This window comes from Papilio xuthus, unplaced genomic scaffold (genome assembly GCF_000836235.2).
Source record: "Papilio xuthus unplaced genomic scaffold, Pxut_1.1 DF826961.1, whole genome shotgun sequence".
Lineage (NCBI taxonomy): Eukaryota > Metazoa > Arthropoda > Insecta > Lepidoptera > Papilionidae > Papilio > Papilio xuthus.
Window position 1 is genome coordinate 2,774,108 of NW_013531688.1, and position 17,223 is coordinate 2,791,330.

A 17,223-nucleotide genomic window follows, 5' to 3' on the forward strand; every position below is an offset into this window, starting at 1 on the left:
ATACAAAATGAAGTGACGGTATTAGAAATGATATCAAAGTATTAAACACCAAAAATGTTCTGATGGCTATCCTAATAAAAGATTTTAAAAAACCGCCTTGCATTTGTCAAAAAAATGACACCGACATTCAAAAACTTCAGGCTGTCATTTACAGTGTAAAGTGAGGTTATGATAATGTACAGAACACATCAGTGTTGAAATTATTTAAATTAAACAGTGCTTTTGCCTCTTGAAGTCTTGATATATTTAACATTCGATTTTCACATGCAGACTTTAAAAAAAATATGATTTTAGCTAATTTATAGTAATGAATACATTGTATTCGAGAACGTTTAACATATTGAAGTTAGTCCAAGTAGCGGTAATTATTTTATTTACAATTATTTTACATGTTTATTAAAATTGGTCATGACGGCAGGTTTTATTTTGCAGAATTATAGTCCAGCTAAAATATTACGAACAAAAAGGTACCGTTCAAAAACTGACATGGAATTAAAATGTAGAGAAAATCCCGTTGTAACTCAACTCGATACACCTGAATTTAAAAGTTTATTCACAGATGAAGTTCTAGATCTGAAAAAATTGTTTGAAAAATACCAGTATGAACTTCGAATAGCTGGTGGTGCAGTAAGGTAAATAATTTTTTTATTTATAAATTACCCTTATATATATTTCCTTATAAAAATTTATTTCAAAACTCTGATTAAAAATCTCAAAATTTCTTGTTAATATTTCAGAGACTTGTTAATGGGAATAACACCAAAGGATCTTGATTTTGCTACCACAGCAACTCCAGAAGAGCTGAAGACTATGTTTGATAAAGAAAATATACGAATGATTAACATGAGCGGTGAGAAGCATGGCACTATCACTCCAAGGATCAATGACAAAGAAAACTTTGAAATAACCACATTACGAATAGACATGATAACAGATGGTAGACATGCAGAAGTTGAGTTTACCAAAGATTGGAAACTAGATGCTAATAGGAGAGATCTTACCATAAATTCAATGTTTCTAGGTAATTCTTCTACTATTTACATAATTATATCTATTAATATTAAAACAAGGTTTTCTTCAATTTGTAATAAACTTACTCAACTTAAGCTTTTCTTTAAGGTTTTGATGGAAGTGTTTATGATTACTTCTTTGGTTATGATGATCTAAAAAAGAGAAGAGTTGCGTTTGTTGGTGATGCTGACGTAAGAATCAAAGAAGACTATCTCAGAATTATGAGATATTTTAGATTTTATGGACGGATAGCAGAAACGCCAGATAATCATGATAACAAAACACTTGACATCATCAAGAAGAATGTAATGGGCTTGGAAAATATCTCTGGGGAAAGAATATGGATGGAGCTTAAGAAAACTTTACAAGGCAATTTTGCTGGTGACTTATTAAAAACAATGTTGAATGTTGGTATCGGCAAATACATTGGTGAGTATTGTTTATTGCATAAAATTATTTGCCCTGAGAATTTAACAAACTGTTATACCTAGTTCACATTATTCCAATGCAATGATACATTAGTGCCCAAAATCGGCACTGACATAATAAACACTATTTGGCATCAGTGAGCTAAAACTGTCCAAACATGCTAGTGCTTTTGTCCTACTGTACTGGCATGATGTAAACCAGGCATTAATAGAATAAACAACACAGCCTACTTTCTCCATTCAATGAGCTATTTAGATTTTTGATGTACCAAGGAAAATTCAGGTTTATAAAATTTCTCAATTTTTACCATGCAGAATTTTATGTTACTTAGTATTAAAATTAAATGCTATTTATCAGGTATTCCAGATCCAAACATAGATGAATTAAATAAAGTTCTAAATAGAAGTAAGCATTTGGGTCTGCATCCAATGAGTTACTTGGCTGCACTCCTTAACAATATAGATGCAGTCACTGTACTCCACAACCGCCTCAAGTTCTCTGGCTATGACAGAGATATGGCATATTTCATTGTTGAACATAGAGGAGATAAAGATCATTCAAGAAGGTTATTGTAAGTTTTAAATTGATTTTCTTTTTTTTATCTATTCTTTCTTTTACTTGCTTGGTGGTATGTGGTCTTAGATAATATTGTTTTATACCTTATTTTTGTTCTGCAAGTTTCTTTTTCTGATGGTATTTTCAATAGCACTATCCTTTTATTTACAGACCATATGAAAAATTAGTTTTGCATTCTAAAATGAAACAAAAAGATGCCATAGACTATACTAAAGAGGTGTTAAAATACAGAGGAGATGAAGATCTTTTGGAATTATTTAATAAATGGGAAGTACCAAGGTTCCCGATTAATGGCAAAATCCTCAAAGATAACGGAGTGCCCCCGGGTAAAATGTATGGACCTATTATAAACAAATTAAAGGACATTTGGATTGATAATGAATACAAACAAACACCTGATGATTTAGCAAAATTAATACCAAGTTTAATAGGTGAGTTTGAGAATAAAACAAGAATGAAATAAAACATGTTTTTTATTTTTCACATATTTAGGAATATTTAAAGTGTAAAATCCATAGTAAACATTAAATATTTATGAGATTTTTTTAAATAAGATCTATAGACAATCCTTTACTTACGGAGAAATCTGTGCCTTCTGAACAATATAGTATGAGTATTAGTAAACATTTACACTTACCTAAATAGATAAGCGAACATACATATTACTAAAGAGATAAATACAGTATTCACAATTTAAAAGTTAATTTTCATGTGTCTCAAGAGTTTCATATGCAACACAAACCTCATCTGAATGCATATCAAAACATCTCATGCAAAATGTACTCACACATCCTTTGCATCTTACCAAAGCTTTGGTAGAACATATTGTACACTTTGGAGGCCTTTTTCGGAAAGCTTCTAATTTATCACCCAAGCCCTCTTGTAACTGAAATATTAAACAATCTATTAATTTCAAAATTAATGTTAATCACTCTTATTGATATATAATGAGTTTTGATACTGTAGGAAGACAATCCAAGCTATCATTAAATTTCAAAAGTTTTTATAATCAAAATTCCTACAACATTGACCTTACCTGTTTAATAGCATCTCTTAGGATTTCATCTGTTGATTTTGTCTCTTTCTTAATATTTTTTGTGTCATATAAATGAGGGTGTGTAATCTTGAGATCGAGAATTGAACTCCTCTCCATTTCTATGTCTTCATCATTAAAGTCATCATCAGACTCTTCTGACAAGTCCTCATCATCTTCTGATTTCTACAAAACAAACATTACAATATTTTTTTTATATCTGATAAACTAGCACTTGACCAATCCCAGGTGGATTGAACACCATCACTTAACAGTCATGTGATTAAAAAATGGTACAAGCCAATTTAGTATGTGCCTGTTCACTGTATTCTTGAAGGCCCCCAAACCATACTTGAATGAGAACACTGATGCAGACAAATTGATAAGTTCCTATTTATTTGCATACATTCATATATTTACATTTCTCCATCTATGTATATGTATGTAGTTTACCTCTGAGTTAGATTCATTTTCAGAACTACACTGATTTATTCTTTGATGATAATTAGAAGTGCTTGGTGAGTTTTCATCTGCTGCATTTCCATTCTTATTAGAAACATTGGAGCTTTTTACATTCTGTCTTTTTTTGTTTTTATTGTCTGGTTGTGTTTTAGTGTCGTTATTATTTTCGCAAGATTTAGACTCAGATTCTTTTTTCCTACGGTGAATTTTCCTGAAATAATTAATAAATATAAATTCATGTTAAATTAATTTTTTATTTAAATTAAATGATTAAAAATGAGTAATTTACTAATAAAATGAATGTCATAATTTTTTATATTTCAAGTATAGATTTAATATGTATTTTAACATAACTTGCCTGTAATAATCAGGAGGTGGTATCAAATGCACTTCACCCGATGAATTATATTTTGAACATTTAACACAAACCTGAAAATAATAAACCAGCATGTTAAAGGAAAATTAAAGTACATTATTTTATAACTTCACTTACCTTTTTTTCTGCGTTTAATTGTTTTACAAAGATTTTATTATTCAAACATCTATCACAATAACTAAAGCCGCAACTCGGACAGCGTTTCTGGAAAATTATCATGTAGAAGAAAATTAAAAAATAAACAAAAATACATTTTAATTAATTTATTAATTACTTACTTCTCGCAGAAATAGACGAAATGGTCCATAACAATAATTACAAGACATTTCTTCGTATCTTTTAAGCAAAGTTAACTTAATATTCTTTATTGAGTAAGAGAGAAAGTGTTCAAGTTATCGATCGAACAGTATTGCCACAAATAAAACTGAAAGTTCCTGATTTAGAAAAATTTGTAGCTTGTTGCATTTAAATATGACTTTAAAACCCGTAAAACATTTTTCGTGAAAATTATTCGAATTTACGATATTTATTATTTTGCTCCTTTCCAAAAATATATCCTTTTCAACCCCAATTGCGATTTACTGGGAGTAGTTTATATATCTTCAGCAAAACGAGAAAAAGTAATATTTTAAGGGTATTCCTCCTAACCAACCGTATATAAATACCATGTTTATCTTGTTTTGCCACTCTTCTTTTTTTTAGGGTGGCAATACTCTTTTAACCTTGATAAGCATTTCGATTTCCGCTTCCAAGCTTGACAATCCGGAGCAATCCGGAGGGAATCTTAAAACGGCTAGTGTGCTTTTGCCATGAAAACATAAAATAAATTTACCAGTACATCTAATCTCAACGTCAAGACAAAATAAAACAAAAATTGGTTTATGTTATTTGTAATATATAGAATAGCATGATTTTTACATTAATATTAAATTGCATTATATTTATTTGTATTTAACATATTAAAAATAAAAGTATAAATAAGCGAGATCGGTACATTTACAATAAGCGCTTTTATACATAGTATAACAGGATTAAATACAATGTAAGCTTTAAATATTATAACAAGTTACGGTATACAAAGTGTAGTCTATTTTGGTGCATTATAAATTTCATATTCATTACAATCTTCATCTTTATGTTCAATGAAACATCTTATACAGAACAAGTATTTGCATCCCTTACAACGAACTTTGGCATCCTCATTGCATATTTCACAAAATGGCAACTCGTCATTTAAATCTGGAGAAATCCCTTCTGTATCTTTGTTGCTTACATCCATTTGTATCTAAAATAAAAAAAAATCAAAGTATTTTAGTGTAGTTACCTTTTTTGAAAAAAAGTCAATAATTAACAACATTTTTTTAAATATTTATCTGTCATTTATTATAATTATAGTGGTATGGAGTATATTTGTGTAACCTTTTCAAGAATTTGCCTTAAGACAGTTTGTTCATCGTTATTATTTTTCAATTTTTGGACATCTTCATCTGTACTCGGTTGGGTTTTTTTTAAGTTATTTAACCTCTTCTCAAGATCATTGAGTTTCATTACAAAATCATCACAATACTGAGCTTCAATTTTTGATTCCTCTTCTAGTTCTTTCAAAAGATCATTAAGTTCTTCTTGCTCAGTTTTTATTGGCTGTAAAGTAAACAAATAAAACAAAACATAAAATGTGTTAACTTGTAAGCAGAGAAAATGATTCATCTGTTGAAAAGATCTCTTTCCAAATAAATGGCAATACAAAAACAACTACTTATATTAAATGTAAATATTTTTTTTATTCTTATTGGAATGTTATTGAATTCTCACAAAAATGATTTACCTTGCCTAAAATCTGGCTAGGTGCTGTTTGTTCATTATCTGGTATATTTCTTTTTAATGTTTGTTCAACTATGTCCGTATTTGTATTGGAACTTCTTAATTTCTGCAGTCTCATCTCAATTTCGGAAAGTTTATTTTCAAAATCTTTACTGTATTTTGTGTCAATTTTAGATTTCTCCTCCAGCTCCACCAGTAAATCATTAACTTCCTCTTGTTCACTTCTTTTCTTCTACAAGATTGGAGAAAAATTTGCTATTATTTGATTAAGTTTTACAGTAAAAAAAAACAATTAAAAATACTTTTTAGGACAATGTATATCAGAAATTTACTTTCAGTATACTATAAAGATAATTTTTTTTTAATAGTTAATATAAAATTTTTATACAATAATCATAATTATGTTTAAAATGTGTATATACCTTGACATTCAACACTGTAACAGACGAACCACCTGCTGTAGTCAAACTTGGGTGTAATTTAACATCATTAGAACTCACAGAGTCTTCCTTTAATTTCTGTAATCTTTCTGCTATATCCTTATTACTAACTTCAGTATTTGATGAAGCAGTTTGTTTTAATTTGTTTAATCTTTCTTTAATTTCTTCATCAATCCTATTGGTTTCAACATTATCATTTTGTTTAGAAGTACTTGTATTGTCTTTGGATAAAGCATTCCTGGCAAAATAATAGTGATTAAATTTAAGATGTTAATTTCATATTTTGCAAATGGAGTAACAGAAACAATAGACAGGAAATAGCAGATTCTTTTTAATTTTACCTGTTGTAAGCATCAGTAGGAATAACACGTGCCTTATCTGGTTTATTCATTGATAGACGTGAGCATTTAAGACAAACCTACAAAACAATTTAGTAAATAAGTAGTGATTTTAACATATTTATTATTATCATTGATTAATTGTTGGTACCTTCCTTTCTTCGTTCAATTTTTTTACAAACATTTTGTAGTTCAAACATTTTGAACAAAAGCTAAATCCACAATTTGGGCAACCTTTCTGTAAGATAAAAGTGTTTAATAATTTATTAGCCATCATTTATATTCATCTTAAAGTAATTACGTGAACAAATTCTTTTACTTACTTCTTGTCGAAATATAGAAAAGGCTTTAAAGCAAGAATTGCAAGCCATTTCTTTATTTTTAAAATGCAAAACAATAGATTAATTCTAAAATATTCAGGTAGACATCACACAAAAGATGTCAATGCTTGCAATTGTTGAAGAATATGACAAAGACTCTTTTTAAGTGGTTTAATTTTTTTTGATTGGATTTATAATATTTATGATTGTTGCTTTAATGTCATTTAAAAATTTTTGATTCTTACTGTCACTGTCATACATCGACTGACACAAAATCTCATTTTTAAGTGTCACTGTTTCTAAACACGCATCTTTTTATTATCTAGTCTAGAAATAAATCCTTTTTGAAAGAGAATTAAATTTTCTTTTAATTATTTATTAATCGTTCTTGCAAACATTTAGGTTGGTTGTCTACTTTCTGGCCAAACATTATTTTGCGATACTTTCAATATTACGGCAGTGTAAGGTAATGCAAGAACATAAGAGCAAGAGCATAAGGACTCCTTTTTAAAAGGTTTTTAGTTTTTATAAATAAGAAATTAAGAAATGTTTGTAATGAAACTCTCATTGAAATTTTAAATTATAATCATTACAGTTTAAGTAAAAATCATGGACCATTTGAACACATTTTATATATCGCATATTTGCTTTTTACACATTAAAAATTATGTAAATAAATCGACACTGAAAAATGTTACTACAAAGTAAAACATATTTTTTAATCAACGTTTATTGACATGCTATGATGTTATATTGCTAGCATTCACAGTATCCAATAATTATTGTTATTTTCCACCCATCAAACTGTTCATTCCGCTGGAGCCTTGCTGAAGTTGCCTCATAACATTATGCAGACCGGACATACCGCCCATTTGCTGCAGTATGCGGGGATCCATCATCTTTGCCATTTGTTGATTGAGCTTCGCCATTTGGGTTTGATTAACATTTTTCGCCATATCACCTCCTTTGAACAAACCCTTGATACCACCCATTTTCTTAACAACCGCTGCAAATTTAGTATACTGAGCAATCAAGTCTTTAACATCTCTTTCTGTAACACCTGCACCTTGCGCTACTCTTGTAATTCTGGTGGGTTGTTTGGAGAAAAGTTTTGCGCCATCACGATGGTCCAGTTCACCTTCATTCATGGAATCCATGATTGTCATGAGCCGTTTTAGTTTTGCCATAGATTCCTGTTCACTACCTTTAGACATAAGGTCTTGGGATAAACCTGGTATCATTCCCTGAAAAATACTTTTTGATTAAAATTTTATGACAACTAAGATATTTTGGATAACAGTATACAATAATAAACATTACCATAATTTGTGAGAAGGGGCCCATTTTCATAATATTTTGGAATTGTTCGTACATAGCTCTTAAAGTGAATTGACCATGCTTCAGCTTTTCTAACAATTCATCATTATCATCCAGTTTAAGTTCATTGACTTTGTCCAAGAGGCCTTCAATATCTCCCATACCTAGCAATTTGTTAATGAATGGCTTTGTCTTGAATGGTTCCAAGTCATCAATGTGTTCACCAGTACCAATAAAGATGATTGGACTTTGTGTTGCTGCAACCCTGTGACACAAAGATGTGGATATAAGACATTCCAATTTTTACGGTATAATGGGGTACAAAAATTACAGTTAAAGAAGAGGTCACAAAAACTTGTATATACAAAGAAATTTAACAAGAAATCTTTAATAATACATACGCTGATAGTGCACCACCACCCTTGGCATGTCCATCCAGCTTGGTTATGATAACAGAACCAATGTCGACTTTGTCTTTGAAAGCCCTGGCTTGAGACTCACAAGCCTGTCCAATTGTGGCATCCATCACGAAAATTATGTTATCAGGTTTCTGCAGGTAATAATAAATAACAAATATTAAAAAAAGATGAAAAATATAGCTGTACTTTACAAGGAGAGTGTCATAGTGACATCTATTATTTTCTATGTTAATATAACTTACAATAGCATTTGCCACCGCCAACATCTCCTCGAACAAAGACTCCTCTTGTTTGTGACGACCACTAGTATCCACTATAATCATTTCAAAACCTTCTTTTTTGAACATTTCTACACCTGTTGAGGCTATTACTACAGGATCTACTTCTGTGTAACTAAAAAAAAATAATGAAAATTTTTAAAACTTGTAGTAAGAAAGATAGTTGTTGAATTGGGACATTCAGGGAAATTAAATGACAGAGACAGACCAAATTATGTCATTATTACGAACCTGCCATAGAAAGGTATCCTTGCCTTGGTACAATTCTGTTTCACTTGATCATAAGCACCTGCTCTGAATGTGTCGGCACAAACTAAACATGATTTCCAATTTTTCCTTAGATAATGATAAGCAAGTTTTGTACAAGTTGTGGTTTTACCAGACCCTTGAAGCCCTACAAACATGATAATATTGGGTTTCCCTTTCACTGGCTGATATGGCTTTACTCCAGGATCTACCAACTATAATAAAAAATATTGTATTAGTTTTTAGGTGAGTATTACATAAAGAAGTTAGTTAAGTACTAAAATAATAGTAAGTAGTTCTTATTCGTTTGGGGTTCTGATTACTGGAAATTCAAAACCATTGCTCTTTTCCCTTAACCTATAAGCATAAAATGATGGGTTGGTATTATTATTTAAAGTGTTTGATACTCACTTTTACAAGTTCTTTGAACACAGCTGATTGTATCATCCGCCGTTTGTTGAGCCCTCCAGCCATCTCATCGAAATCAATGACAGCACGAACATTTTCTCTAAGATTTTTTACCAAACGAATATTTACATCAGCTTCTAATAAGGCAGCACAAATCTGCTTTAGCATAGAATTTAAAACCTGAAACACATTATGAAAGTCATTAAACATATGTCAAATGTCTGCTTGTCACCAGTTTGTATTCACAAAATTTCTTATTACCTCTTCATTGATAATTGTAGCTCTGCTTAGGGACTGCAAAGCAGTTGTTATTTTACGACCTAAATCTGCTAAAACCATTTTGAATACTTAAATTAAGCACTTTTATAACAAATCTCTCCCCAGTTCCCTTTTCGTATCACAAATTCACAGCGTACAAAATAATTGGAATGATTTTTTCTCCATTTTAGTTTTTTACAAGAATCACTAATGAAATATTAAAGAAAAATTTAAAAATGATCAATTATAGTCTTAAAACAGTACATCAAAATGTTCGCAATGCACAAAATTATGTCTACAGTCAACTGGTCGACACGTTGAAGTGTCAAACTATTTGCGTTTCTTTGTAAGCAAATTAAACTAAGTATCGTTGAAATCATCCTTTTATTATTAATCATCATCACAACTCCATCTTAAAATTTGTTTTTTCTACTTTATTAAGTAGCAGTAGCACTATATTTATTTAATAATTCAATTCGTAAAGTTTTGTCATTTCTAAAAATCGGTAATATTTGACAACCAAATCGATTTTTTTAGTAATACTGTGCTGTGCGTAATAAGATATAAGGGCATCACTATTATTAAAAAGTTAAAATTTTCGCTTTGTAATCAGATGCTGCCGTGACTGTTTTAATTTTCCTATTGTAGTTAAAATAATAAATTTAGTGCCCTAAAACACAATAAGATGGTAAAATTTGGATAAAGAAACTATTATACTGCATAATGATTTCTATATTTACGCCTGTTTTTATGTTATTGTAGGGTCAAAATCAATCAGGTGGTGGAAGTGGGGGAGACAAGAAAGATGACAAGGATAAGAAGAAGAAATATGAACCCCCAATTCCTACAAGAGTGGGCAAAAAGAAGCGCAAAGCTAAGGGACCTGATGCAGCTCTGAAACTGCCCCAAGTCACGCCTCATACAAAATGCAGACTGAAGCTATTGAAATTGGAACGAATCAAAGATTATCTTTTGATGGAAGAGGAATTTATTCGTAACCAGGAAAGGTTGAAGCCGCAGGAGGAAAAAATTGAAGAAGAAAGGTCTAAGGTAAAGGCTTTTTTATGTTTTATTCTAGTGTCTACTATGTGGTACAATATTTTGTTCTTGATATTCTTATTTCATACAAACAGGTTGATGACCTCAGAGGAACACCAATGTCTGTTGGTAACTTGGAGGAGATCATTGATGATAACCATGCTATAGTTTCCACATCAGTAGGAAGTGAACATTATGTCAGCATTCTGTCCTTTGTGGACAAAGACCAATTAGAGCCTGGTTGCTCTGTGCTACTGAATCATAAGGTAGGTATTCTCTAATAAAAATAATTAAAAGTATGTTTATAATAATTAGTAAAGTTATTAAAAAGCAAGTAAAGTCTTTAATACAATGTGTTAACAGTTGTGGCACTTAGAAATTTCTTTTGTCAAGATTAGAAGCTTATTTCTTCCAACTTATTCTTACTATTTGTAATACTGTAGTAATAGAATAATCATGTCTATAATTAAATACATTTTTGTAGGTTCATGCTGTAGTGGGTGTATTGGGTGATGACACAGATCCAATGGTATCTGTGATGAAACTAGAAAAAGCACCACAAGAGACATATGCTGATATTGGTGGATTGGATACCCAGATCCAGGAAATTAAGGTATATATTTTTATTTATATATTTTATATCATAAGGTGGCAAACGAGCAAGCGGTGACCTGAAATCGCTGATATAGCGAAGTGACCATTGCTCATAGACATACGCAATTGCATATGCGTTGCTTACCTTTAATCGACAGAGAAGAGGATGCACAAAAGAAAATATATGCATCCGGAAAGTCCACTTCCACTTCCCATTCTTTTCTTATAAAAAAAGATGGAAAGGGAAATCGGACTAAATTAGGCCTCTGGGTGCACACTCATCAGATGAAACGAGGAATTGCTTCCACTTCACGCCTGTCTTCTGTGTGGTTGTGGTATTTCACCGGGCGAACCGGCCCATTTCGTGCAAAGATGTTAAAGCGGGCTCTACCACTGTTAAAGTAAAAATATAATTTAATTATAAATGATTTAATTCTTTTTCTATCTGTGTCTAAAATTAGAGGCATTTTCTGAAAAAAAAAAAATGTGACCCATGTGCAAGCAAAAGTGTTTGATAATAAAAAAAAAATCGGAGCACCAGGAGCAGAGTTACATGGTAACACATTAAAAACATACAGATGAATTGATAATATCCTTTTTGAAGTCGGATAAAAATAAGAAATTATTGTTATTATGTTTAAATTAGTTCATTTTCACATTTAGATGTTAATTTTTAATATTGGATCTGTAAGTTATGAATAATCTATTGCAGGAATCGGTTGAGCTACCTCTTACACATCCTGAGTATTATGAAGAGATGGGTATCAAGCCCCCGAAAGGTGTTATTCTCTATGGTCCTCCTGGAACAGGAAAAACACTTTTGGCAAAAGCAGTAGCTAATCAAACATCCGCTACTTTTCTACGAGTTGTTGGTTCTGAGCTCATCCAAAAGTATTTGGTAAATTATTTTGATATTTCCTGCGTACTTTAAGCATCTGTTTTATATTTCCATAGTTAGTTATAGTTCATAGTATGACTTCCTTGACAAATGTATAAGGACCTAATTGCGATTTTTTTTTACTTTGCTATTTATTTTGGAGTCTAATAATAATTATAACATTGTGAAACCGTTTTCATTTAGTTTAATATTCTGATTTTGACAGGGTGATGGTCCCAAATTAGTTCGTGAGTTATTCAGAGTTGCAGAAGAACATGCACCATCAATTGTTTTCATTGACGAAATTGATGCGGTTGGCACAAAACGGTATAGTTTTTACAAGTTTTTTACATTTTGTTGCGTAAGTCCTCTGTTTTTAGTAAAAATTAATTTTATAATTTACAGTTACGATTCTAACTCGGGAGGTGAAAGAGAAATTCAAAGAACTATGTTGGAATTATTGAACCAGCTAGATGGGTTTGATTCCCGTGGGGATGTTAAGGTAAGCACATAAGCAAAGGCTCCCGATATTTTTTCGTTTATAGAGACTTCTCGGACACGAGTTTCTTGCTTATGGATTTCTCACTTATCCAGTTTTGAGCTAATATCATTTATAACCTTCTTGATTTGTATATGCTATAAATATTTCTATGTAGGTCATAATGGCTACAAACCGAATAGAAACTCTTGATCCAGCCTTAATCAGACCTGGACGTATTGACCGCAAGATAGAGTTCCCACTTCCTGATGAAAAGACTAAGCGAAGAATCTTCACTATACATACATCAAGGATGACATTAGCCGACGATGTCAATCTTTCTGAGCTAATTATGTCCAAAGATGATCTCTCTGGAGCGGATATAAAGGTAACATGTTTGTTTTTAAAGCAGCATTTGTATATATTTGTGGTATAATTCTGTGATTTCAAGTATCTTATGAAGCTTGCTTGGGTTATAAAATTCCTATAATTCATTCCTTAGTAATATATTTATTGTTTTCTTCAGGCGATATGCACGGAAGCTGGTTTAATGGCGCTTCGTGAGCGTCGTATGAAAGTCACCAATGAAGACTTCAAGAAATCTAAGGAGAGTGTATTGTACCGTAAGAAAGAAGGCACGCCGGAGGGACTCTACCTTTAATTTCATAATTTAGAATATACTTTTGCTCCTTAAAGCATCATTTCAGCTTTGTATAAGGATGTTAAAATATTATAAAAATAATAAATGGAGAAAAATTTATAATCCAATACTGTTGTTTCATTTAATATACACACTATGAGCGATCACCTACTTCACCCACGCCCACCCATGCCTTTGATTAACATTCGTCATTACTACTCGTAGTGCTCGTAGTTATAATAGTATGAACCTAGCTAAACCTTTAGGATTAAATAAACAGGTGGTTTGAACTTTTTTTTGTGAAGAATTTATTTAATATTTTTTTTTCGATTCTTCGAACAAGTTCTATTATAATCTGTCTGTAAGTGGTTGTAGTCTATGGTGTTATGTCGGATTTGATTGACGTTTGACGACGTTTATAAAAATAGTTTTTAATTTTGTGATATTGTTAACGAAAAGTAGCAACAATAGTCGTTTCTCTTGAAATTAATAAATATTAATGACCTTCTTACAAAAGTTTTTCAACATAATGTCCAAGACTTTAATTTTACATTAATGAGTGACACTAGTAGTGATTCAGAGGCGTCAGCAACCGAGCATACAGCACTCATGGATGGCCACATAGCTGAAGCCCGTCCTGACAAGGAGATAGCTGAACGCATTGCAAGGAAAAGAAAAACCAAGTCTGATAGCCAGCGAAACTATGGTGTAGGTGGTAATCTTTAAGACCATATCCTGCTTGTTGACAATGAATCATATTGGGCGCATTATTAGTTAAGATTATACTGTTATGAATAAGAAAAGTTAATTTGCAAATTAAAATATAGTTTTAGTAAATATAAAACTCTAAAATTGCTATCACAGATGCTATATTTGTGTAATGCACTATATTATTCAAAATCCTTCACATGGTAGTAAAAATTTACATAAATTATTTTATTGACACGGAATTTGCTGCATTGAAGCTATTAATCTCATAATAGTATGTAGTTGCAATTGAATGATTTATCATTCAGGAGATAATTTAGTGCTATGCTATATAAATGTTATCTTTACATGGAATGTGTGGGTGTGTGAAATTGTATTCAATTTAATACTGTGCTATATAAATTATCATGTTTAAGCATATGATGGAATGAATTCACCAACTCTTTATGCTGCTAAACAAATTAAATGTTGTCAATTATTTTAATACATGTGGATAATTGTTACACTTTATACCAAGAATTGATAATTGATATGTTTGTAGTAGCCATAACCCTTCATGCATCAATATGTAATTTACTGTCTAGAAAATATATACATAGAAATTAGCTGTAAATGTGTACTATCCCTTTCAGAGTGTGGAGCCAAGAGAAGGGGGTGGGTCAGGTGATCATAGGAATCCAGGGCCAAGTAACAACAACCCGGGAGTGCAGGCAGAGTCACAAGTTGAGGAGCTGGAGCTGAAGTATGGGGCACGGCATGTTATCAAGCTGTTTGTGCCTGTGACTCTCTGTATGCTGGTAGTAGTCGCAACTATATCCTCAATCAACTTCTATTCTGTCAAAGATGTTTACTTGTAAGTATAAGTAATTTACTGTCAGACAATTTTTTTATTAACGGTAACTAAGAGTGCTCCTTAGTCTAAATTTTATATCACAACCCTATTTTGGTTAAAGAATTTTTTATATTTGTAGAAAAAAACTTGTAAACCTATAGATCTATTTTAAAAATTGTCTTACCATTAGAATGCTATCTTATCCATGCATAACATAGCCAATACAAAATGTTGCATTCTTTTATATTATAGGAAGCCTTTTTTAACAATTACTTATTTTCAGGGCTTATACACCATTTCACGAAGAGAGTCCATATGCAGTGACAAAAGTATGGAATGCATTAGCAAACTCAATGATATTGCTCAGTGTGATAGCGCTTATGACTGTCTTGCTCATTGTTTTATATAAGAAGAGATGTTACAAGATCATACATGGGTGGCTCATCCTGTCCTCTCTTATGTTGCTGTTTTTATTCTCATATTTGTACATGGAGTGAGTAACATATACACTATCATACTAATATTATAAATGAGAATGTTTGGATGGATGGATGGATGCTTGTTTTAAGGGATCTCCAGAACGGCTGAACAGATCTCAAGGAAATTTGGTATATTTATAGAACATAGTCTGGAAGAACATATAGGCTACTTATTATTTTATTTTTTTTAATTCAGCATGGACGAAGGCGCGGGCGACAGCTAGTATATTATGATATTCCTCTACTTAAACACATTTATACATTAATTCATCTGTCAACATCTTTTTATACAAAAAATCTAAATGGCATGAAAAGTATCTGTGGGTTTCTTAGTCCAAAATGTTGGCTTTAAACATATTGCTAACTCTGTTTCGTCAAAGATGAAAAGACAGGGTTGACAATATGTTTTAAACAGAGATTTTAGTGTTAGAGTCTTGTATTAAATAAGTAAATACATAAATACAGTCATAATAAGTCTTGTATCTGGATTTTCATATTATATATATATATATATTTTGTTTTTACTTTGTCTTTTCTTACAGGGAAGCATTGCGAGCTTATAACATACCAATGGATTTCATAACTTTAGCTTTTGTTATGTGGAATTTTGGTGTGATGGGTATGATAGTCATACACTGGAAGGGTCCTTTGAGACTTCAACAAGCTTATCTCATATTTATAGCAGCTTTGATGGCTCTTGTATTTATTAAATACTTACCAGAATGGACAACATGGGCTGTCCTAGCTGTTATTTCTATTTGGGGTAAGATTTTATGAACATTTATATTTATATATTTTTTTCCAAAATATAGCAACACTTTCAAAATATACTATTCTTAATAATAAGTAGAAAGTAACTCATTTATTTTATTAAATTAATAAGCAAAAAAAACTTGGCATTTTCATCTATTCTTTCAGATTTAGTAGCCGTATTAACTCCAAAAGGACCATTAAGGATATTAGTTGAGACTGCTCAAGAAAGAAATGAACCAATATTTCCAGCACTTATTTATTCATGTAAGTATAAGTTACAGAAATAATATGAAATTTAAATGTTTTTTAAATATGTGTAATTTTAATTAATGTTTGTTTCAGCTACTGTGATGTACTGCTTAGCAGCGCCAGTGGGTTCGGGTGGAGCCTCGGGGGGCGCCACCAGCGAGCCAGGTGAGCAGCGCGAGCTGCGCCCCCTGCACCCGCACGGTCGGTGCTCATAATACTGCCCTTATGTTTGTCTATGGGCTCTCTGTATTGTCTAGTCACCTCCATTGTCCTATGCATTGTTTGTCTATGACTAAGTGTCGCGTTTTTCACTTTCTTCTTTGTGGGTATTCACTGTGATATCTACTTATTGTACCGATATGGTTGTTTCTCCTAATATACACAATCTCCATCAAATGGAACCAATTCATTGTTTTGAATTATCTCTAATTTAGTCTATGGTCAAGGTAACATATACCCCTATTTGTCTATTGCTATTTAGATGTGTGTGTCGATATTTATATTTTACACAAGTGTTGCTCCTTGTACTCCATTGTCGTCTCCGTTGTTGGCGTTATTTAATAACTAATTTTATTGTAATTGAAGAAATTCAATATTTTTAAATTCTTAAACGTCTTAATAATTTTTACCACTCGAGTTAGTAAATGACATTGAGTTTATCTGATATTAATATTATAATAATTTACTATATTTTATTACAACTTTCTGTTATTTTTTCATAGCTGCCAGGAATTGTATTTCATATAATTTTTTATCCTATTGTTGAAGTGAATGTGTGTTATAGGATCGAGGATACGAAGCGGGGGAGGGGGCGGGGGCTCGAGCAGGCCGGGGGCGGGTGCG

At 31.5% G+C, this 17,223-nt stretch overlaps 6 protein-coding genes across 6 annotated transcripts in view; 3 read left to right on the plus strand and 3 right to left on the minus strand.

Moving 5' to 3' along the window:
* Positions 1-209: 209 nt before the first annotated feature.
* Positions 210-2,479, plus strand: LOC106119909 (CCA tRNA nucleotidyltransferase 1, mitochondrial). The gene is made up of 6 exons (XM_013315036.1): positions 210-361; positions 433-632; positions 738-1,021; positions 1,120-1,440; positions 1,798-2,011; positions 2,167-2,479. The coding sequence occupies exons 1-6, from the start codon at positions 308-310 to the stop codon at positions 2,477-2,479; spliced, it is 1,386 nt and encodes a 461-aa protein (XP_013170490.1). The 5' UTR covers positions 210-307.
* A 35-nt stretch (positions 2,480-2,514) lies between these two features.
* Positions 2,515-4,303, minus strand: LOC106120021 (vacuolar protein sorting-associated protein 27). Its single transcript, XM_013315178.1, has 6 exons — positions 4,166-4,303; positions 4,005-4,091; positions 3,870-3,940; positions 3,503-3,722; positions 3,053-3,235; positions 2,515-2,902 (listed from the first exon to the last, which is right to left on the minus strand). Exons 1-6 carry the CDS (start codon positions 4,211-4,213, stop codon positions 2,717-2,719), a joined length of 795 nt encoding a protein of 264 aa, XP_013170632.1. The 5' UTR covers positions 4,214-4,303; the 3' UTR covers positions 2,515-2,716.
* A 528-nt stretch (positions 4,304-4,831) lies between these two features.
* On the minus strand, positions 4,832-7,034 carry LOC106120001 (GRIP and coiled-coil domain-containing protein 2-like). The gene is made up of 7 exons (XM_013315151.1): positions 6,810-7,034; positions 6,638-6,724; positions 6,490-6,566; positions 6,131-6,386; positions 5,713-5,940; positions 5,307-5,528; positions 4,832-5,172 (listed from the first exon to the last, which is right to left on the minus strand). Exons 1-7 carry the CDS (start codon positions 6,855-6,857, stop codon positions 4,975-4,977), a joined length of 1,116 nt encoding a protein of 371 aa, XP_013170605.1. The 5' UTR covers positions 6,858-7,034; the 3' UTR covers positions 4,832-4,974.
* Positions 7,035-7,523: 489 nt separating this feature from the next.
* Positions 7,524-10,049, minus strand: Srp54k (signal recognition particle 54k). Its single transcript, XM_013315058.1, has 7 exons — positions 9,736-10,049; positions 9,478-9,654; positions 9,052-9,281; positions 8,785-8,935; positions 8,525-8,673; positions 8,127-8,388; positions 7,524-8,050 (listed from the first exon to the last, which is right to left on the minus strand). Exons 1-7 carry the CDS (start codon positions 9,811-9,813, stop codon positions 7,592-7,594), a joined length of 1,506 nt encoding a protein of 501 aa, XP_013170512.1. The 5' UTR covers positions 9,814-10,049; the 3' UTR covers positions 7,524-7,591.
* Positions 10,050-10,302: 253 nt separating this feature from the next.
* On the plus strand, positions 10,303-13,487 carry Rpt2 (26S proteasome regulatory subunit Rpt2). The gene is made up of 9 exons (XM_013315660.1): positions 10,303-10,420; positions 10,495-10,782; positions 10,866-11,036; positions 11,255-11,383; positions 12,077-12,262; positions 12,468-12,568; positions 12,647-12,743; positions 12,898-13,107; positions 13,246-13,487. Exons 1-9 carry the CDS (start codon positions 10,418-10,420, stop codon positions 13,378-13,380), a joined length of 1,320 nt encoding a protein of 439 aa, XP_013171114.1. The 5' UTR covers positions 10,303-10,417; the 3' UTR covers positions 13,381-13,487.
* A 259-nt stretch (positions 13,488-13,746) lies between these two features.
* Positions 13,747-17,223, plus strand: part of Psn (presenilin) — a 4,764-nt gene continuing 1,287 nt past the window's right edge. The window contains exons 1-7 of the mRNA XM_013315037.1: positions 13,747-14,067; positions 14,700-14,920; positions 15,183-15,392; positions 15,921-16,141; positions 16,297-16,395; positions 16,474-16,581; positions 17,165-17,214. Of these exons, the coding sequence (XP_013170491.1) occupies positions 13,915-14,067; positions 14,700-14,920; positions 15,183-15,392; positions 15,921-16,141; positions 16,297-16,395; positions 16,474-16,581; positions 17,165-17,214 (1,062 nt within the window). The 5' untranslated portion in view covers positions 13,747-13,914. The remainder of the gene's footprint in view (positions 14,068-14,699; positions 14,921-15,182; positions 15,393-15,920; positions 16,142-16,296; positions 16,396-16,473; positions 16,582-17,164; positions 17,215-17,223) is intronic.